The sequence below is a fragment of the Oncorhynchus mykiss genome, chromosome 27, assembly GCF_013265735.2.
Source record: "Oncorhynchus mykiss isolate Arlee chromosome 27, USDA_OmykA_1.1, whole genome shotgun sequence".
Classification (NCBI taxonomy): Eukaryota; Metazoa; Chordata; class Actinopteri; order Salmoniformes; family Salmonidae; genus Oncorhynchus; species Oncorhynchus mykiss.
Window position 1 is genome coordinate 2518455 of NC_048591.1, and position 24098 is coordinate 2542552.

The following is a 24098-nucleotide window of genomic DNA, read 5'->3' on the forward strand; positions in this document are numbered from 1 at the left end:
GAGCATTCAAATAACCGACTAAAATAAGTTCATATTGACAAGTCTGTTGGGAACCATATTCACATGCGCGCAGTCCACTCCTTCAGGAACTCAAATTGTGATTGATTATGCATCTGTTTACAATTGTCACAAAACATTGAGTGTTTGTCGTTTGGTAGATACTCTATTGATACATCTTTTATAGATTGTTATGGATACAGGTTCCATTTTGTCTGAATAATAAAGTAATGAACCAGAGAGCAGATCAGACCTGGCAGATGGATTATTAAAGCTGTTTTATTAGTATGGAGTTATGATTGAATAGCTCTTAAAACACCTATTTATAAGTTAGCAATGTAACAGGAGGATTTAAAAATATATATATTCTGAATTTCTTAGATAAATCAACTGGGTGGTTTGAGCCCTGAATAGCTGACAGTCGTGTTATTTCAGACCGTGTAGCATGGGTATGACAAAACATTTATTTTTACTCCTCTAATTATGTTGGTAACCAGTTTATAACAGCAATAAGGCACCAAGGGTGTGTGATATATGGCCAGTATACCACGGCTAAGGGCTGTGTGCGTAAGAACAGCCCTTAGCTGTGGTATATTGGCCATATACCACAAACCCTTGGTGCCTTTATGCTTAAATACTTTACTTGGTTGGAGATTGTTGGGAAGACGCAGCAGAGAGACCTGGAGCCAGCTGCTGCTGTTGTAGAAATAATTGTTTTTGTGCTGGTGGTTTCCCATGCTGACACAGATATGGATGTTTCCAGGATTGTCTTCATTCGGGCACGCAACAGAAAATGAGCATTTCTTATAGGACAAGTCCACGTAATCCCTCCCTGTTTCAGACTGTTTTATTTAGTTTGGTGCCTAATGAACAAGACCAGGGGTGTCTGAAATGACACCATTTTGGCTAGTTGCCAAAATACTACACTATGTTGGGAACAGGGAGTCATTTCAGCTTCACCCCGGGTTCCACTGACAAAAGAGATGCTCCCTCTCCTTCCAAGAACACACATGTTCAGGAGAAAAATCAATCCATATGCACTTGAAATGTATCCTCGCTCTCTCTCTGTCCCACTCAATCACATAAAACACATGCACACATATTCGACACGGATTAAGAAATCAAGAATTTTGTTAATTTTCTGATGTACATATTTGGCCCTAAACTGATATTACTAAGAGCTAAAAAGATGTAGCATTATTCCAAGATGGCTGCCCACATGGGGTTAACAGTTAAAGGGTACAGCACCCACACCTTCACAAGATGGACTATCCTCCTTGATGTTAAGTGAACCAAACCAGCTCCAACTATTATGATCAGGAAGGATGGGAGTGGGGAGGCCAGTTGAGTATACAGAGTGCACGCACAATTGACATTCCATTTGGACACAGTTTGCACTCCATGTAGCCTAAAACCTGCCTGCTTCAGGACAATAGACAAGAGTATGTCACTTTGAACTGCCGGGCCGAGCTAAATGGCAAACAAAACACAAACGGTGGTGTGGGGGAGCAGAGAGGATGATGGGAAAGCAGCCAGTAAAACTCAGTTCTCACTCGGAGGATGATGATTGGCAGTCGGGGAATAGAGAGTGGGGGGGCTTTAGGTTATTGGGGTTGAAGTCAATTGGTAACTTGGCATGTCTGTCATAGATGGCGTAATGGGCAAGTTGCCTGGGGTGGTAGGTTTTGGAAAGTCCTTCCTGTCCCTCACAGGTAGCCCTCCTTGCGGAACTGTTCCTGCAAGATATCCCGGTACTCGTCAAAGCCCCCCTCCACTCGCCGCACGTTCCCGTGCTCACAGACCCACAGCTCTCTGCACACCATCCGGATCAGACGCTCGTCGTGAGAGACAAGGACCACCCCACCCTGAGGAGAGGATAGAGTTTAAAAAAAGGGCATATATGCACATTAAAACTTCCAAGTGTTCAAGTGCTATCACTTCCATTGATTGTTAGCCAAAATAAGCTTGTAGTGTCTGTTTAAAGAAAACCGATTTCATGGATAGGCTTTCTCCAGATTTACTCTATTGATTAACATTGTGAGCTAAATAAAGACATTTTCTCAGCGACTTCTAGTTTAATTAATAAGCTTACTTTGAATTTGTTGAGTGCCTTCGCTAGCGCCTCGATCGTTTCCATGTCCAGGTGATTGGTCGGCTCATCAAGGATATAGAAGTTTGGGCTGAGAGAGAAAACGCGAGTAAGAGACAAATTATAGCTGCAAGCAGCAATGAAACAGGATGCTGGTTTATGAGCGGGCTGAAAGAGACAGCTGCATTGAAGCATTATACATCCATGTACATGTAACAATTCAAAATACTATGTGCAAGTGTTCACTAAATATAATACATTATTTATAGCGTCATGAAATGGCTGTTTGACGTAGCAATTATTCCTTTGCCAACTTTGTTGGGACTAACAAACGCTGTAATCGCTAAATCTCTCGATCTTATTTGAAGAATCTCTTTTTAGCATAAATGCTAGCTGTTGGAGGTTTTTATATTAACACCTGTTTCGAAATACACCTTCCTACTAGAGTCGTCAAGAGCCTTAATCAGTTTCAAGGTGATACAGCGAAGACAAGTTATTCATTTTTTATTTTTACAAAGTTGCCATTTTCTCTTCCATCTTTTGACATATTGCTTTTCTCAAACTTTGTAAAGACATACATTGAGTTTCTAGTCAAGTCAACAACAAAAAAATCCAACATGTTGGAAAATTCAATATGGCGGACTTCATGGCTCCTTGAAGCAAATTTGTTCCTTATGAGAAACACTGATATACCAAATCCTGTGGTTATACGTCAAACGGGGTGGTGGGGCTAAGCATTAGACTCTGAATACTTAATACAATGCCACCTAGTAGTAGTGGTTTTGATATACATTGATACTGCCAAAGTCTAAATTTTTTTGACCAATCGGGCATTGAGCTATTCCAACAATATTATTAGGGGTGCTTCGCTGCCAGCAACCATAATAATAAATTCTGTGGCGGATTATAACCATCTCATCAATAGGATCTTGACACTTCTCAAAATGAATAGCGTTCTCTCATGTCCTCTCTCTCCAGTTCTGTTCCTAGTGTTATCAGGGCAGTATATTTCTTATTTACAAGGTAAGTTGGTTGAAAACAACGACCCGTGGATGAGTTACAGGGGAGAGGAGAGGTTGAACAAGCCAACTGGAAGCTGGGGATGATAATTAGGTGGCCGTGGTGGTATGAGGGGCCATTAGGGAATTTAAGCCGGACACCGGGTTTATCAACAACTACCATGGGTTCTTGAAAAGGCCACAGAGACGGTTTAGCATCGGAAGGATAGAGAAATGTAATCCCATTATTAGACATCATGGTCAAGTTGTATACTGCTTGTACAAGGACGTTTTTTCAACTAAACTAAAACCAATTTGCTACCATAAAATGACCATTTGACATTGTGAGAAATTGTGTGAAATATTGGGGTCATGAAGTGTAATAATGAAAAGGCATTACCAAGGCATGGTCATCTGAGCGAAGGCCACCCGGCTCTTCTGCCCTCCTGACAGACTGGCCACTGGCCGAGTTGCCAGCTCACCGGTTATCCCATAGCCACCCAGTTGGTGCCTGTACTCCTCCTCGTTACGACCTGGGAGGGAGGGACGAGGAGAGAGCGAGAGAGAGAAAAGGGGTTACAAATTACAAAGATTGCAGGGTATAGATGGGTTGGTTGTTAAGCAACATTGGCCCAAACAGACAAGGTTGGTTTAGATTGTTGCCAGCACGTAAAATAGATTTAGTCTCCAATGTTTATTGAAAACAAATACATTTGCTCACTTGTCTCTCAAATACATCTTTACAGTTGTTGGTTAGCTCGCTTGCAAATTTGAGTCATATTAGCATATAGTGACAGTCAAAACACCTCAAGAACAAGATAAAACTAGCTGAAAAGAGCTACCAACGATTCCTCACATGACAGCTTCATGTCATTTTTGCGAGCCATTTTTGCAAGCCAGCCAAAATCACAACACACTGCCTTTTGCACCATTGAAGCGTGTGCAGTGTCTTTGTGACGTTGTCAGCTATGCCATCTACAGGGATCCGTAACAACCACCAGGGTCGTGTTCATTAGGGTGGGCAACAAAAAAACAGGGCATTTCTTATTAGACCAAGTCCAGGTAGTCATGTTCTAATCAGTTTCCTTTGCATTTGGTGCCTAATGAACACAGCCCAGGCTTTGATAATAATAAGTATTGGTATGTTTTGGTGGTGGTGGTCACCTGGGAATTTGTTGAGTAGCAGCTCAATTGAACACACATTGAGGTCCAGTTGATCCACGTGGTGCTGACTGAAATAACCAATCTTCAGGTTCCTGAGCGAGAAAGGGAAATAAAGCTGTCGTTTACTTCCCTGCACGCACACCCACCGAGACACACACTAGCAGCAGAGGAAGATGGCTGACGTCAAGCATGGAACCTCACCGATGGGCGTGTCTGATGCCGTTGACAGGCGTTAACTCTCCCATCAGTAGCTTGAGCATGGTGGATTTACCCGCCCCGTTCTCACCCACCTGTATGAGAGAGCGAGAGAGAGCGAGAGCGAGAGCGAGAGAGAGAGAGAGAGAGAGAGAGAGAGATCGACAGTAGGTACTACTTTAGCCGTTGGAAGGTTGCACAGAGCATTGTCTGTGGAAGTGTTTCACAGATTTAAAGTACAGTATTAAAGGATGCACAATATATCAGTGGCCCGATGTGGGGGCGAAGATATGTTCTTACTAGCTTTATGAACACAGAAACTTGTTTGCAGTTCAGATCTGTGCTAGGATGGTTAAAAATAGCCATAAAATGAAAAGAATTCTGAATCAGTCGATATTGCAAAGAAAATATTGGCATCAGCCCAAAATGATCACATCTGTGCACCCCTAACTATTAGCAGTGCATGTGATTTAGAACTAGTCATCAGGAATGAGAGCAATGTGATTAATACGTACGATGCAGATGCGAGACTCCAGGTCTGCAGACACAGACAGCTGTGTGAAGAGGCGCTGGTCAGTGTTATAGTAGAACTCCACCTCATCCAACTGGAGCACCGGGGGAGACAGCTTCTCAAAGTTATCAGGGAACCTGTGGACAGACGCACGTTAGCGCTCAGATTAATATGAGAATTGAAACCTGACTTCATTCGGGAAAGGAGGAGCGGTCTCTTACTTTAAGGTGACTTCGGTTTCCTTCTCCAGAGGTTTGAGTTCAGGCCTGCAGGAGACAAGAGAAGAGTAGTGAGGGAATGGACGACGGATGACAACAATAGATATTCTTTACAATGACCTTTCCCCTGTGCACCGGCAAACAAACACGCAGAGGTCATCATGCATTGGCAAGACGGAAGTTATCCTTTACAATGAATTGGACTTTCAGGCTGTAATTCCCAAGGGAGCACGACATGAGAGAAAGCAGGGTATGGCGCATGTTATCTTATTTTGAAATAGATGGTTACTCACAGTTTTTCTAAGAGCTTCAGTTTGCTCTGCACCTGTGCCGCTCTGTTGGCGTTGTATCTGAACCGGTCGATAAACACCTGGCACACAGAGGGAGGGGATCAATCCACAATTATAATGTATAAGACACTATAATATATATTCTAATAGGCATATCAAGATCTAAACTAAACAAACACTAATCAGCAAAGATAAATGCTGAGAAAGTGCATTGTTATTACGCTTGCCATAGGCCTTTTAGTTTGTCTGTATGTACGCAGGACGGTGTGTGTAAGCCAGTGTGTGGGCTCCTAACCTGGATGTGCTCTCTGTACTGAAACTGGGCCTCGTACTCCCTCTGCTGGTTCTTCAGGCGGTCCTCTTTGGTCTTGACAAAGTTCTCGTAGTCGCCGCGGTAACTCTCCAGCCGCTGCGAGTGCAGGTGGATGATGTCAGTCACCACGGCGTTGAGGAAGTTCCGGTCGTGGGACACCACCAGGATGGTGGTCTGCCAGGTCTGTGGGGGGCGGAGGAGTTAAACAGGCCATATAGAAGTCGAACTTGTTGCTCATGCTTTATCTCTCCATCCTCCCAATGGAGGATTCGTTCACTTCAATTCACTGAAAATAAGTGGTATAAGAAATATGGTGGTAACTCCACCTAGCCAATGCCTCCACCAATCCAATGTCTTTAGATTTGTAGAAAGTATTGAACGAGTGCACACAATTTCATAAGTGCTGAAAGCAAACAATCCATTTGAAGCTAACTATGTATGCGTCACTGATGGGTGTGACCCTCCTGCCAATTTAGCAGCCTCTTTTTGTTGTTGCCGGACCCCTTTTTGGCTCAAGAGCACCCCCAGAGGCAGAAGTTGACAGCAAATCCGAATTACCCACCCCAATCTAGCAATGCAAACTTCCATTTGTTCCTATTCTTCACCCTTCTCCCTGAAATGTCCACTCATTCACACCCCTTGCCTTGGACTGGTGTAAGAAATATGACGGAAAGCCCCTCTAGTCCACGCTTGCCCATGCTTTCACCAATCCAATGCTTTTAAATACTGTAGTAAAAATATGCACACTTTGGGGAGAAGGGAACCCGATTGGATTTGGCATGCAATGTTAAGTGTGTCGGTAAGCAGGAGTAACCTACCTGCAGGTAATTCTCCAGCCAAAGAATGGCTCGGACATCCAACATGTTGGTGGGCTCTGAGAAACAAACAGACAGAAAGACAGAGACAGTCAGTCAAAAGGGCGTTTTGCACTGACTATTGGACACTGTCAAACTGTTCAAAGATACTCAATACAAAAATACTTAATGTGGTTTAATCACTCACCGTCAAGTAACAAAAGATCAGGCCTAAAAAAAGGAATGAAAAATACACACATTATTTGGAGAGTTGAAGCTAGCCTTACAACATTTAGCAGAGCCACATTTGTCTTCATAAACTGTCTGCTGAATTGATGGTCTATAAATTGAGATTCAGGAAACAGCTCATAAGAGTTATAAATGTACATCAATATTGTAATATAATCTCTGTCCTTGTATTTTAATTGGGTAGACTGTCCTTTGGATAAAAGAAGTGACAAGGAGAAACTCACTTGGCAAAGAGAGCTCTAGCCAGAGCTAATCTCATCCTCCAGCCTCCAGAAAACTCCCTGTGAAGAGAACACCGAGAGATCAGTTAATCACATCCGCGCGCACGCACGCACACATACACACGCACACAGTAACTTACTTGGTGGTCTGCGTTTGCATTTTAGGAGAAAAACCTAAACCACATAGGATGATTGAAGCTCTGTGTAAAAGAGAGAGGAAACATCAATCAATCATCTCATTAAATCAGAAAATGCATACACCCTGGCTACAATTCTACTGCATTGTCATCGGTTTTAGAAACACCATTGGCAACATGTATGAATATAAATGAACTGCTAATAGTGATGCACTGATACTTTCCTTGCAAAAAAACACACCGATAGTTAATGAAGACAAATGTGGCTGTCTGTTGAATTGATGGTCTATAAATTGAGAAATTCCTTACAAAAAAAAACCCGGTACCGATATTTTCTTAGCCAAACCCACCCGATACCGATATTTTCCTTGACAAAAACGCACCCCACCGATACCGATATTTTCATTGACAAAAAAAACCTGATACCAATATTTAACATTTTTGCGGCATTTTAAGCATTCCAGTACAGTTAAATAGTTAACACACATATGGACGCAGCGGTCTAAGGCCCTGCATTTCAGTGCAAGAGGCGTCACTACAGTACCTGGTTCGGATCCAGGCTGTATCACATCCAGCCATGACGTGTAAAATAAGCTTGTTGACCAATCAAGACCTGAATATGACTGCACGTCACATAATACATTTAACGCGTTCATACATGTTTTACGTAGTTATTACACTATCACTCGTATTTCATATGTCACAACGATTCATCGATACGTATGCTATGATACTGGTAAAGTTGTCTCGCACACCTACAGTGCTGGTCATAAAAGAAAGATAGCTTCCCCAAAAACTTTGCAAAACGACAATCTGTTTCAGTAGCTATAGCTACCTTGCTAACTATATAGCTAGGTGTCATCTAAAATAACCCTCATTTATAAGACAGTTCTTATTTGATTAATGGTGGTCGGACCCATCTATGTTAAATTAGCCACATTAAGGATTAGCCACACTAGTGGACTTTCCAGTTAGCCTTCAAAATAAAAGTTTGGCATAAGTTTACTATTTGTATTAATTGAATTTCACTTTTATTTTGAAGGCAAACCGCAAATTCCACTTTGTGCCCAATCCTTATTGTGGCTTGCTTCACAACAAAGCTAGCTGGCTGCTTATAACATTAGCTTTGGGCAATTTTCATGATCTGAAGTTCAATTTCAATAGGCGAACAACAAGTACCTACCAAGCTAATACTTACTCACAAGGATTCCTAAATCATTGCTAAGAATAATGAAAATGACAGTTTCTACTGGTCATTGTTTACAGGCTAGATGTATTGGTGCCCCAGAAGTTGCAGTCAAACAAATAATTCCTTATTATCAACGCGGTATTGTAAACACATCGTTCATGGCCAGTGTGTGCTTGTTTGCAGACTTTTGTTGTACAGCTCTGACCATGCTACTGTATCTTTTTTGACATGCAAAGATTCAAACAGTGTTCCACAGTATGTATGTCGTGAAGCTAATAGCAGTGACGCTATTACTGTAGGTAGGGTGACATCTGAAAAATAGCACACTTGGTGGTGTGCACCGGTGCTCGTTTAGTCGGCGAAAGCAAACATCACCCACGACAGAGAACGGTTGATTGTCAAGGGCAATGAATTCCATTATCTTGGCATTAATGGATTTCGCCTTTGAGTTGTCTCGCTGAATTGTTCATACTCTTTCAAATGACTGCTGGACTTGTTGACTGCTCAATCCACACAGCAGACATTTTGTGGGCTAGGTATGGAATGCTATGTGGTAGTGGTGGAGTAGGGGTTTGAGGGCACACAGTGTGTTGTGAAATCTGTGAATGTAGTGTAATGTTTTTTAAATTGGATAAACTGCCTTAATGTTGCTCGACACCAGGAAAAGTAGCTGCTGCTTTGCATTGTGGGCTGTGTAGCGCAAAATTTGAAGTGGCGTTATTACGTCATGTACCCACATTATATAGGTACGCACGGTAGCTTTGACATCGATTTTTAACATGGCTGTTAAACTAGTCATCGGCCAATACCGATGTTGGCATTTTTAGCTAATATCGTACGATTCCGATATGTTCAGCGATATATCGTGCATCCCTAACTAATGTAACAAACACAGATATATTATATACAGACATGTTAAGAGTGGCTCTTTACCGGGCAGGTGCCTTGTCTGCTTCAATTTCCTCCAGTTTAGCATAGATCTCCGACAGTCGAACAGTTTCCATTCCTTCAGCACTAACATGGAATAGAATAAACTGCGAGTTAAGTGACTGTTGCAGTTTCAAATCTAAAATTCCTGCAACAATAACATTTAAGTCTGCCAAGGCTGCCAGTATTGACTCCTTCCAATATGAGCCCTCCATTGCCAACTTCGGGGAGAATTTGGGTAAGTAAGACTGACGTACGTTCCGTTGGCTATGCGCGCATTGAGCAGGCGTTCCTCTGTCAGGAGACCCTCCCGGACCGTGTCGCTCTCCAGCACGCTCTGAAGTGCCCCTGTGTCGTCTCCAGCGACCTCCTGCTCCACGTGCAGGATTGTGATGTGGGCAGGGACACGCAGGCTGCGGCTCGCCAGCATCTTTAGCAGCGTGGTCTTCCCCAGGCCGTTGCGGCCAATCAGGCCGTAGCGGCGACCTGTTGACAGAGACAGCTCCGCCCCCTGCAGCAAAGACCTGGAAATACAGAGCGAGAGAGAGACAAGTTGCTTGCATATTGTTTTATGGTAGAGACTAAGAAGTGTCTCAGTCTCTCGCCTACTCTTTGTCTCTCTGGTATTAAGAAATTACATCAAATTGTAATTACACAGTAATAACTTGATTTACTCAGTTTGTGATTTATTTAAACAAGCACTGCTACTCACCATTTTATATCAGGTAGTTGTGTTGAATTCTTAAGTCATTTGCAGAAAGTAGCGACCATAACCACAACAATGCCTTTTACATGCAAGGTAAATACCGGTGGAAACGGTGTCCAGCTAACAACATTGCATGATGCTAATTAGAATGAATCACCTGCTCCAGTGCTGGATACAGTAGGAGAAAGCGTAAGTATGGTTTCATCCCAAATGGCACCTTTTTCCCTATAAGGCGCACTACTATACTTTTGTCTCTTGTCAAAAGAAGTGCACTTAATAGGGATGGAGTGCCATTTGGAACGAAGCCTAAGGGTTAAACCCTCACCTCTCGCCAAACGACACGTCAAAGTTCTCGATGCGGATATCGTAGCTGCGATTCTTCCCGGACAAGTCGACACGACTGTCTTTCTTGCTACTGGCCTGGCTGGCTGATGCCTCCTCCAGTACCCTGAGACAAACAGAGAGAGGGGATAAGGACAGTGAGAGACACAGAGGGACACAAAGAGATAGAAGTACAGAGAGCAAATACAGAAGGTGTAAGAGGGAGAGAGAGGTGAAACATCAGTCTGACAGTATTACCAAACTATCACACATTGGTGAATGGAAAAGTGTATTTTGCTATCGCAATACCAAACCAATGATCAGTGGTGTAAAGTACTTAAGTAAACATACTTTCAAGTACTACTTAAGCCATTTTTTGGGGGTCATCTGTACTTTATTTACACACACACATATATATACATATATACACACATATATATATATATATATATATACATATATATATATATACACATATATATACACATATATACACATATATATACACATATATACATATATATACATATATATACACATATATATATATATATACATATATACATACATATATATATATATATATATATATATATATATATATATATATATATATATATATATATATATATATATATATATATACATACATATATATATACATACATATATATACATATACACACACATACATATATATACACATATATATACATATACATAAATATACACATATATATACATAGTACCAGTCAAAAGTTGACACACCTACTCAATCCAGGGTTTTTATTTATACTATTTTCTACATTGTAGAATAATAGTGAGGACATCAAAACTATGAACTAACATGTGGAATCATGTAGAAACAAAAACAATATTAAACCAATAAAAACATTTTATATTCTTCAAAGTAGCCTCTCTTTTCCTTGATGACAGCTTTGCACTCTTGGCATTCTCTCAACCAGCTTCACGAGTTAATCACCTGGAATGCATTTCAATTAACAGGTGTACCTTGTTAAAAGTTACTTTGCGGGATTTCTCTATGGTTTGGTTTGAGCCAAATCAGTTGTGTTGTGACAAGGTAGGGGTGGTATACAAAAAAATGACCTTATTTGGTAAAAGACCAAGTCCATATTATGGCAAAAACAGCCCAAATAAGCAAAGAGAAACGACAGTCCATCATTACTTTAAGACATGAAGGTCAGTCAATGCAGAAAATGTCAAGAACTTTGAAAGAGCAGACTCAAAAAACCATCAAGCGCTATGATGAAACCAGCTCTCATGAGGACCGCCACAGGAAAGGAAGACCCAGAGTTCATTAGAGTTACCAGCCCTTGAAATTGCAGCCCAAATAAATGCGTCAGAGTGTTCAAGTAACAGACACATCTCAACATCAACTGCGTGTCCTCATCAACTCATGCATTAACTCATGCTCTGCAACGCGGAATCCCCAAAGACATGGTAAATCTTCCAGAGGCCCATCCTCAGTAGAACACACACAGATGAGCATTCTAACAACCCCTTATTATGTTTCACAAAACAACCTTTAGATGCAATAACAGCATTATAACAATCTTGTCATTTCCACAATATGAGTCCAAATTTGAGATTTCTGGTTCCAGCCGGCGTGTCTTTGCGAGACACTGAGTAGGTGAATGGATGATCTCCACATGTGTAGGCACGGAGGTGGTGGTGTGGGGGCTTTGCTGGTGACTGTCAGTGATTTATTTAGAATTCAAGGCACACTCAACCAGCATGGCTACCACAGCATTCTGCAGTGATACGCCATCCCATCTGGTTTACGCTTGGTGGGACTATAATTAGTTTTTTTAACAGGACAATGACCCAACACACCTCCAGGCTGTGTAAGGGCTATCTGACCAAGGAGTAATGGAGTGCTGCATCAGATGGCCACAATCACCCAACCTCAACCAATTGAGATGGTTTGGGATGAGTTGGACTGTAGAGTGAAGAAAAAGCAGCAAACAAGTGCTCAGCATATGTTGGAACTCCTTCAAGACAGTTGGAAAAGCATTCCAGGTGAAGCCGGTTGAGAAAATGCCAAGAGTGTGCAAAGCTAAGAGGCAAAGAGTGGCTACTTTGAAGAATCTAAAATATATTTTGAATGAGTAGGTGTGTCCAAACTTGACTGGTATTGAACATACATTTTTTTTGTACATTCCACAAAAACAAAAAACGTATACATACGAACGACAACTTACAGACACATACAATGACTACATCTCTTCTGCCTAGACCCGCATGTTCACCCCCCCATCCCTATTGCCTGCATTATTGTGTCACTTGGCCTTAAATTATACCAACTTGTTTTTCCTCAGGCTATTTCAATATTTCAATAAGAAATCCTTAGATGTTTTCCACTGTGTCAATGATGGCGGATTGATTGACGTCTACATTTTTAGTAACCTTGTTTTTTTCTTCTCAGTGATGAGAAAAGTATTGTGCATCTCACTACCTCCCCTGTATGTAATGTCTTGAAATATGCAGACAGATGGATTAAAAGTACATTTACACTAATATTTCTAGCTCCGCTCACAACTTTCAAACTTAATAGCATTCCCAGATAGCATGGATTATTGAGTTATTATTAGTCTTACTATAGACAGGACTCTGCTGTTGTGCTGTAGAATGTGAACTATATCTCGTATAATATATTCTATACATTAGTTTATACTGAATTAATTTAGTTAGTTATGCTCCAACTTCCACTCCATTTTGTACTAACATCAGTTCTTTTTAAATCTTGGTTCCAATCATTTACATTTTTTTCTAATAGGTTGTCAGTTGGATATGCTCTCTGCAAGGTTTACTATATCTTCCCTATCATATGAACATCCTTTACTTACTCATAAGATTCCCTCAAGGTTGTTCTGATGTCCAAAAGATTGCAAATCGAAATTGTGTTGCAATTTAAGTTTCATTGTATTCCAAACTATCTACACTGAACAAAAATATTTAAAAAAACAACATGCAACAATTTCAAACATTTTACTGAATTAGAATTGATAAGGAAATCAGTAATTTGAAATAAATTAATTAGGCCGTGATCTATGGATTTAACATGACTGGGCAAGGGCACAGCCACGGGTGGGTCTGGGAGGGCATAGGCCCACCCACTGGGGAGCCAGCACCAACCAATCAGAATACATTTTTCCCCACGAAAGGGCTTTATAACAGAGAGAAATACTCCTCAGAACCCCTACCCTATCCCGCCGGTGAAGAAGCCAGATGTAGAGATCGTGTGCTGGCATGGTTACACGTGGTCTGCAGTTGTGAGTCCGGTTGGACATAATGTAAAATACTCTGAAACGATGTTGGAGGCAGCTTATGGTAGAAAAATGAACATTCAATTATCTGGCAACAGCCCTGGAGGACATCCCTGCAGTCAGCATGCCAATTGCACACTCCCTCAAAATTTGAGACATCTGTGGCATTGTATTGTGTGACAAAACTGCACATTTTAGGGAGCCCTTTTATTGTCCCGGCACAAGATGCACCCGTGTAATGATCATGTTTAATCAGCTTCTTGATTATCTTGGTGTAATGCTCACTAACAGGGATGTAAACAAATTTGTACACAACATAAAGAAATAAGCTTTTTGTGGGTATGGAAAATATTTCTGAGATGAATTATTTCAGCTCATGCAACCAACACTTTACATATTGCTTTTATATTTTTGTTCAGTTCAAAATTACTTTTTACATTTTGTCATGGGAAAAAATGTATTTCCTGTTACAGTCATTTACAGTTTCCATTCGAACAAATTAAAAAATTGATGAATTCTGAAAAGCTACCCAAGGATTATTCCATAAAGTTCTGATTCTAGTTCTTGTAAAATATATTTCATTTTCTTTCATATTGTTATAATATTCTTAATTAAGAAGAAGTTGTTACTGTTCTTTATCCTTTTTATATATTTCACAACTTTTACTTTATTACATTCCCAAAGACAATAATGTACTTTTTACGGCATACATTTTCCCTGACATCCAAAAGTACCTGTTACATGAAAATGGTCCAACTCACACTTCTCAAGAGAACATCCCTGGTCATCCCTACCGCCTCTGATCTGGAGGACTCACTAAACAGAGAACATCCCTGGTCATCCCTACCGCCTCTGATTTGGTGGACTCCCTAAACAGAGAACATCCCTGGTCATCCCTCTACCGCCTCTGATCTGGCAGGCTTACGAACCACAAATGATTCATTTGTAAATGGTGTCTGAGTGTTGGTGTTATCCCTGTCTATCTGTAAAAATAAAAGAATGTGCCATCTGGTTTGCTTAATATAAAATAATTTAACATATTGACTTTTACTTTTGATACTCAAGCATATTTAAAACCAAATACTTTTACTCAAGTAGTATTTTACTGGGTGACTTTTACTTGAGTCATTTTCTATTACGGTATCTTTACTTCTACTCCGGTATGACATCTGGTACTTTTTCCACCATTGCCAATGATAAACTGTTTGCATAGTCTTCGTGTATAGATGAAAAGCATATGAAACTCACAGCGGATTAGTCGTTTTTTGCGAATCCCGTTCATTCCTTCTCCCTTGCTTTTGCTTCAGCTTGGCTTCGGCCTTCTCTAGCTTCCTCGCGTCCACAGTCTGAGGTGGTGTGTGTGTGGAAGAAGACAAAGTGGATGAAGTTGACAGGAGAATAAAATAGCTACAGGGCTGACTTGAACCTTCGACAAAAAACATAATGCACAAGAAGCTACAAAGCAACAAAAATTATTCTAAAATACTTTACTGTATTCTGGCCCCTCTTCATCATCCAGATCCCTTGGACATCGTTAGTGACAGATACTGAGGCGAGAAAGACAGAAGGAGTGGAATGAGACGCAACAATAAGTCAGGGAGGATATTAAAAAGACATGGGAGAGGGGGTAGGAAGGGTAGAGAAAATAGGAAGTACGAGCAGTAGTGTACGGGAAAGATGTATAATAAAAAATAATAAGGAAACATTTTTAAAGGCTAAAAACAGATTACAACAGATTACAGGCTACCAAAATTAATATCAAACATTGACCGTAAAGCTAACAAAGAGGAATACCTAAGCCCCCCTGCAGACAAGGGACTCACCACACTCTGCAGATATCTGAGACAACCGCACCGGAGCGTCGAGCAGCACTTGCTTTGAAGCGGCATGGCCGTTACTCCTGATGGGAAAGACAAGTATATTTTTGATGAGTCAGGAAGCGGAAATACATAAAATATTAGCTTTTGGTGTGTGACAATTAGTCTTTGTGTTGTATGCTGGTTGTGAAAGAGGTCTCTGGGTCCAATCTCCACCCGGCACAGCCAGAAGAGGACTGGTCACCCCTCATAGCATGGTTCCTCTCGAGGTTTCTTCCTAGGTTCTGGCCTTTCTATGGAGTTTTTCCTTGCCACCGTGCTTCTACACCTGCATTGCTTGCTGTTTGGGGTTTTATGCTGGGTTCCTGTACAGCACTTTGAGATATCAGCTGATGTAAGAAGGGCTTAATAAATACATTTGTTTGATCAGTGTTAAGGTTGTGTGTGTGTTGCACTTACAGTTTAAGAGTGTTGAACATCTGCTGACAGATGTCCCGAATGTCATCCTCGTTTTTACAGTCAGCCGACGACCCCTGCAACAGCCCTCCAATCGCATCATACACCTCCTCTCCATCCTCAAACTCCACCCCTCCACAGTCCAACACACCTATCACAGAGGAATGCCACAGGCTAGAAATCAGGGGAGCATTTAGAAGGACGCAGCTTTTAGAACCTTCAGATAGAGAAATGCTAATCATGTGGCCCTCTGACATGTAGAATAAGGAATCACGTTGGCTCTATTCATTCATAAGTTTGCCTATTGCTACTTATTTCCACCAACATTTGCAAATAAATTCATTCAAAATCCTACAATGTGATTTTCTGTATTTTTTCTCTCATTTTGTCTGTCATAGTCTGTCTATGATGAAAATGACAGGCCTCTCATCTTTTTAAGTGGGAGAACTTGCACAATTGGTGGCTGACTAAATACTTTATTGCTCCACTATGTTAGAAATGTCAGTTTCTGGGGCCTCCCGGGTGGCGCAGTGGTTAAGTACTGTACTGCAGCGCCAGCTGTGCCATCAGAGTCCTGGGTTCGCGCCCAGGCTCTGTCGTAACCGGCCGCGACCGGGAGGTCCGTGGGGCGACGCACAATTGGCCTAGCGTCGCCCGGGTTAGGGAGGGCTTGGTCGGTAGGGGTGTCCTTGTCTCATCGCGCACCAGCGACTCCTGTGGCGGGCTGGGCGCAGTGTACGCTAGCCAAGGTGGCCAGGTGCACGGTGTTTCCTCCGGCGCATTGGTGCGGCTGGCTTCCGGGTTGGATGTGCGCTGTGTTAAAGAAGCAGCGGCTTGGTTGGTTGTGTATCGGAGGACGCATGACGTTCAACCTTCGTCTCTCCCGAGCCCGTACGGGAGTTGTAGCGATGAGACAAGATAGTAGCTACTACAACAATTGGATACTACGAAATTGGGGAGAAAAAGGGGTAAAACATGCAAAAAAAATAAAAATAAAAATAAATAAAAATAAAAGAAATGTCAGTTTCTGGAAAAAGGCATTTCTAAGATGCATTCTCAATTCGGTGAAAAAGGTGTCACCAAAAACAGGTTAGTTAAATTCATGGCGGCAGTTTCTATGGTTATATCACGTCCTCCATTGGCTTGCGTAACTACTTCTAACTGTACAGGTGTTGAGGTGTTGAGACACAACTTCCTCTGACTCCGGGGAAGAAGATAAAGTAGGGCCCTATGAGTTCCGTGATGCGGAAAATGAGGACGGAATCACGGAATTTGGTCATGAAAATGGAATCAATAGTGGAATATTGCAGAATTTTCCATAATTTGGCTGAAATGTATTAATAATCACAAGTAGGCCTAATTATTCGTCAAAAAAACTAAAATTCGACCCTAACCCCTAAATTCAGAGCAGAGCAATACCCAAAGGAATATAATGAGTCAGGGATAAACTGTTTTGCAAATTGTCAACATACTAATGATTGGAGGCGTAAAAATCCTTGAGAGGACTACTTAAAGTCTAAAGCCCATGTGAAGAACAAGGAAAAGCACTGTGTTAAAACAACCATTACCAGTGTAATGAGCATAAGCAGATTCAAGACGATCATTTATTCAGGACTTTGTGACTGTGTGCGCCGAGTCTGACATCCCCTTAGAAAAGCGAAGAACGCTACGGCCATTTCTAGTGAAGCATTGCAAACAGGGAGGAGCGTTGCCCGAAAATCACAGCAGCCTCCATCAAACTCACCTGCCCCGTATGTTTGACCGACATATGACCTAACCTTAACCTATTAATATACAGTTGCAATAACCTACATTTACATTCGGCAATGTGAATTGTCCACATGCAAATTGTGTTATTCCAAACGACGAGCTACCGTGGTGAAATATAGCAATGCATAATGTCAGCAGCAGTCTGCCTCTCTATCTAGCTAACTATCACTGTATCTATATTGTGTTAACACTTAATTTAAATAACACTTATTTAGTCACAATATTATTTTAGGTTAAAACATAAAGTTGTTCCTTATCTTTCATTGCAGGTGTTGAAAACCAGTACTTTCTGGCAGATGTCATTTTCATGGACAGATGCAACTACTCAATGTTTTCCAAAGCAACACTAGCCTCCCTCCACAGCAACGATCTGAACCTGAATGATGTCTGGGAAGTGGTCACAGATAATGTCTCCTACTGCCTGAAGACATACAAGGAGGTTCTGAAAGGAGTGATGTCCAATAGTGTCCATGTAACCTGTCTCTGCCATGTCATCAATCTGGTGGGTGAGACCTGGCAGCGCTACAAATACTTCTCTGAAGTTGCATCTCTTGTGACATGGATGAGATCTGTCTCCTTCAAGAAGCCTGCCAGAAAGAGAAGATAGGTGAGCTTCCTCATTATGAAGGAGTTTGTGCAGGCCAAGGCTCCTCCTGAAGCAGTGACCTCCAGATGGAATAGCTGGTTTGAGGCAGTGAAGTACCATTCAGAGCATGTTCATTTGTAGAGTTTTTGTTGGCAGAAAAGTCATCATCCCAGGCAGTCACAAACATCCTCAGCCAGCTGGAAACAGAGAAGGTGCAGGCCCTCACTGTTAAGATAACCTTCCTCTCGGACGGCTGCTCCAAACTGAAGCCAGCTCTGTCAATCCTGTAAGGAACCCACCGTCCCACAGCAGTGTCTGCTTACAATGTCATGGAGGATCTGGGCTCTTACCTAGTGAATGGAACGGAAAAAACATGTGGGTATGGAGCCAAGACAGATGAGCTATTGAGAAAGATGGGGATTGGAGAGAGGAGGGAGGTGCTTGACCATCTCCATGATGCATTCCACTTGGCCTTCAAAGTTGTCAAAGCACTGGGACATACATCCAGCCAGAGAGGTCTACAGGCTGGCTAGGGTGTTCGATCCTAGGCAGGCTCCAGCCATGGAAAAGCAGATTGAAGTCTACACACAACTGAAACCCATGACAAGCCCTTCAACAGAGCTCAGTGAAGAATGGATTGCCTATCAGCACTGTGTCCAGGGAGACCTCATCTGCTTTGGAGCTTGCCGATTACTGGAGGGGCTTGAGTGCAAGATTCCCAACAGCTGCAGAAGTTGAAGTGCCCTACAGTCAGCTCAGTCGACTGTGAGAGGAGTTTCAGCAAATACAAGACTCTACTCACAGACAAGCGAGGCTCTCACCGAGCTCAACACAAAGCGGCTGACAATCATGTACTTCAATAGAGATGTCTGTGATAGATGGAAATGGACAGACATAGGAGCTCATAAGTTAGTCCCATAGAGTTTGCCTATTGCTGCATTATTTCCTAGATTCTTGCATGAATCTTTTTTTTCGTTGTAAATGAAACACTTATGTGAAGCACTTTATATTACAAAAAACAATGAATGCAAGTTACACAAGTGTAACTCTTGGTTTTGCCTATTTCTTGCGGCGTTGTTTCCTAGAATCTTGCATTACTTTTTTTCATTTATAATGAAACACTTAGTAGAACTCTGTATTGAAGCACTTGCCTTGATAAAAAGAATAGTGCAATGTATTGCATCATTACACATTTGCTGTTATATCTTATTCAATGTTTGCTGTTTTATTCATTCACATTAGACACACTATCTGATGATCAAATGTGCGTAAATCACAGAAAAAAAGGTTATTTCGGGGGGAAAAAGGAGTTCATAGGGCCCTAATAAAGGGCCTTACTGCCAAAATCCTGAATAATCCCTTTAAACCACATTAGGAGACGTTTTGGGTGTAGTTACCCTTTAACCATGAAGAGTCTATGCCTGGGGGGGTTCTACTAAGCAATATAGAATTGTTTTATGGTCATACTAAGGTTATTTTTGATATTTCATTTGGAATTTTAAAACCCCTTATAGTATCAAAAATATCTATATTTTTGTTATATGTATTTAACTCCTTATTTTTGGCACTAAACAGTCCCTTATCCCTTTTTTAAAACTGGTACCGGGGACTTTGAGATGAGCAAAACAACCGACATGTACATGTTTGTGAGAGTCTCACTTTTGCACAGAACGGTCATATTAGTGTGTAATCCAAACTATACGGACGCTCCAGACAGAAGTTGGCAGATCGGCTGTACCGACTTCAGATGAGTTCCAAGACGCTCCAGACGATTTTGTGAGAATACTGATTTTAATGATGTTTCATGGTCTGACAAACACCACTCTAGCTCTGCGAAATAGGCAGATGCAGTGAATTGAGACGCAGCCAATGCAACAAAAAAAAGACAGACTACATGACCAAAAGTATTTGGACACCTGCTCGTCGAATATCTCATTCCATTAATATGGAGTTAGTCCACTGTTTGCTGATATAACAGCCTGCAATGTTCTGGGAAGGCTTTCCGTTTGCCACAAAGTCCCGTCATTGGAACTAAGGGGCCTAGCTCAAACCATGAAAATAAGCCCCTGACCATTATTCGTCCTCCACCAAACTTTACAGTTGGCACTATGTATTCGGACAAGTGTTCTCCTGGCATCCGCCAATCCCAGATGTGTCCAGTGAACTGCCAGATGGTGAAGCGTGATTCATCACTCCAGAAAACTCATTTCCACTGTTCCAAAGTCCAATCGAACTTTACACCACAAATGCCGACACTTGGCATTGTGCATGGTGATCTTAGGCTTGTGTGCAGCTACTCGGCCATTGCTCCCGAAGAACAGTTCTTGTGACGATGTTGCTTCCAGAAGCAGTTTGGACAGTTTAGAACTAGTGAGTGTTGCAACTGAGGACAACTAGGTGGTCCCATTCTATAAGCGTGTGGCCTATCACTTCTTGGATGAGCCGTTGTTGCTTCTAGACATTTCCACTTAACAATAACAGCACTTACAGTTTACTGGGGCAGCTCTAGCAGATTAGAAATTTGATGAAATTACTTATTGGAAAGGTGGTATCCTTTGAAGGTGCCACGTTGAAAGTCACCGAGCTTGTCAGTAAAGCCATTCTACTGCCAATGTTTGTCTATGGAGATTGCATGGCTGTGTGCTCAATTTTATACACCTGTCAGCAACGGGTGTGGCTGAAATAGCCAAATACACCACTTTGAAGGGGTGTCCACATACACAGAGCATTCGGAAAGTATTCAGATACGTTAGACTTAAATTAAATTCCTCAATCTACACACAAAACCACTGCAAAAAGAGGTTTAGAAATTTGTTCAAATTCATTAAAAACACAAATCTGAAATACCTTTTTTACATAAGTATTCAGACCCTTTGCTATGAGACTAATTGAGCTCAGGTGCAACCTGTTTCCATTGATCATCCTTGAGATGTTTCTACAACTTTATTGAAGTCCACCTGTGGTAAATTCTATTGATTATTTGGAAAGGCACACACGTGTCTATATAAGATCCCACAGTTGACGTGAAAGTTAGAGCAAAAACTAAGCCATGAGGTCGAAGGAATTGTACGTAGAGCTCCGAGACTGGATTGTGTCGAGGCACAGATATGGGGAAGGGCACCAAAAAAAATCTGCAGCATTTAAGGTCCCCAAGAACACAATGGCCTCCATCATTCTTAAATGGAAGACATTTGGAACCACCAAGACTCTTCTTAGAGCTGGCCGCCTGGCCAGCCTGAACAAATTGGGGAGAAGGGCCTTGGTCAGGGAGGTGACAAAGAACCCAATGGTCACTCTGACAGAGCTCTAGAGTTCCTCTGCGGAGATGGGAGAACCTTCCAGAAAGACAACCATCTCTGCAGCACTACCAATTAGGTGTTTATGGTAGAGTGGCCAGACGGAAGCCACTCAACAGTAAAAGACACATGACAGCCCACTTGGAGTTTGCCAAAAGGCAAGAAACAGGTTTCTCTGGTCTGATGAAACCAAGATTAAACTCTATGGCCTGAATGCCAACATCACATCTGGAGGAAACCAAGCACCGTCCCTATGGTGAAGCGTACTGGTTGCAGCATCATGCCGTGGGGATGTTTTTCAGAGCCCGGACTTCAACCCGATCGAACATCTCTGGAGAGACCTGAAAATAGCTGTGCAGCGACACTCCCCATCCAACCTGACCAAGCTTGAGGATCTGCAGAGAAGAATGGGAGAAACTCCCCAAATACAGGTGTGCAAAGCTTGTAGCTTCATACCCAAGAAGAATAGAAGCTGTAATCGCTGCCAAAGGTGCTTCAACAATGCGCTGGGTTAAGGGTCTGAATACTTATGTAAATGTGATATTTCTGTTTTTACTTTGTCATTATGGGGTATCGTGTGTAGATTGATGAGGGGCCTCTGCATGACTCCGGAGGCGCCGCAATTGTCATAACTGCCATTTGGAGCCAGCGACCAGATTTTTGGATGAATTGGCTTTTAGTCTAAATTAGTTCACGGAGATAGGGGCATATTTATTTTTATTTCAACCTTTATTTTTTAACTAGGCAAGTCAGTTAAGGACAAATTCTTATTTTATAATGACGGCCTCTGCATGACGCTGGGCCAATTTAACGCCCTATTGGAATCTCGATCGTGGCCGAGACACAGCCCGGGATCGAACCAGGAACGGCATTGAGATCCAGTGCATTAGACCGCTGCGCCACTGGGAGACACCACTCGAAAGTTTGGAAGTGTAAGTGTATACTCGTCTGACGTCATGATACTTTATCAGTAGTGTCCACCAAATTTGAGGGTTGAGGGGGGATAGGGTGTGTCTTAAGTGTTTAAGTATGACGAGTATTCACTTGTAGGGCGAGGGGGGAATAAATTATTTTTAAATGGACCGCCCTTGCCCGGACATTTGTCACTGTTAATCCCGCGATGATTGTGTTCTCAGCCACCGGTAGCTTGTGTGAGCTTTATATGCGCTACAGTCAATTATGATTGCATGTCTAATTATATTAACAATATAATTATTAATATGCCTACTGTATGATAGCTAGCAAATTAATTAGCTAACTAACGTTAGCCTGCCTAGTTACTTCTGAAGAAGGAAAAACTTTTATTTCTACAATTTCCAAAAGCTAACCAAACATTACTTTTATGAGTCTTTTGTGCATTAGTTGCACAATTTCTAACTTATTTACATTAGTTTTTACTTACACTTGTATGTTGACTACATGTTGAGGTTTTATGTTTTGGCATAATTTTCTTAGCGGATGTACAATCATCGCGAATTGAATTATGGGGCGTTTCAGGCCCTGAAGTGAACATAATTGTACACTCGCAAACTCCATTAAAAACGAGGGCTGAGTGGCTTACTTTGCATATTTCCCTTGCTTGGCTAATCATTTGGACCGACGACATATGGCCGAGGGGATACCCCCAAGGGCTGAGGGTTTAGGGCTGTCTACTTTGAGTTTGAAACGCAGTCCGAGTTCATATCCAAACCCCCAACCTCCCCATACACTGATCATCTTACGCTTTCATTTCCCTGAGTCCACCCCTCACCTTGTTTAGGCTGAGGTTGTTTTAACTCCCGTTTTGTTTTGCGACTTTGGGACCGTGAAAATCTCAATATTACTAAGTCCATTTAATTATTATTATTGCATGCCGGTAAACGTACACATTTTGTTGGCTATTAATTTAAGGCAATAAATTGGCTAGCCTAGCTCATCTGGTTAGTGGTTCAAATAGGCCGATTATTAGCTAACTACCGGCATGCTACGTGTAGGCTAACGTTAGATAGTCTCCCCCTTGACTGTGCCTCAATGCTGTGTGGGACGGCTATGCTAGCTAACGTTACTTCGCGTGGCAAAGAAGCCGTCCGCAACTCATCAAGCCCGTGGCATTTTAATGTGTACGGGATCCACACACCATCTCCATTAATTTACAGTCTCTTACCCGTGATATATTCGAACACTTCGGTGTCAATTTCGGGAAACTCGCTCTTCAGAATATCCACGTATGTCGCCATGATACACCGGCTCTTCCACAAGAACAGCGCATGTGCACACAATGTGCGTCAAGGCATGTCCGCAAACTATGCATTATGGGTATTGTAGTATTTAATGCGATTTTATGATCTCAGCTTTACCTCCCTCCACCTCTAATTTGTGTTTGTTCCCTTCACCTCTAATTTGTGTTTGGTTCCATCAACCTCTCATGTAATGACATCAACGTTCATTATAACTTAACTAATATAGATCACAGCCCGTCGTTTCGAATGGAAACAAATTAGTCATAGTTGGCAGAACAAGCACGAGCTAGCTAGATCCTATTGCCCCGTTCTCAACCCAGGTAAATACAGTTTCATGTTGGATATTCG

At 41.8% G+C, this 24098-nt stretch overlaps 1 protein-coding gene across 1 annotated transcript; it reads right to left on the minus strand.

Annotated features, from left to right (window-relative positions):
* Positions 1–258: 258 nt before the first annotated feature.
* LOC110507328 (ATP-binding cassette sub-family F member 3) lies at positions 259–23830 on the minus strand. The gene is made up of 21 exons (XM_021587248.2): positions 23675–23830; positions 15883–16030; positions 15430–15506; positions 15098–15153; positions 14855–14952; positions 10324–10446; positions 9550–9816; positions 9299–9379; positions 7180–7239; positions 7043–7099; positions 6778–6800; positions 6594–6649; positions 5758–5958; positions 5466–5542; positions 5176–5220; positions 4959–5091; positions 4450–4538; positions 4249–4340; positions 3485–3617; positions 2090–2177; positions 259–1862 (listed from the first exon to the last, which is right to left on the minus strand). Exons 1-21 carry the CDS (start codon positions 23745–23747, stop codon positions 1704–1706), a joined length of 2136 nt encoding a protein of 711 aa, XP_021442923.1. The 5' UTR covers positions 23748–23830; the 3' UTR covers positions 259–1703.
* Positions 23831–24098: the final 268 nt, after the last annotated feature.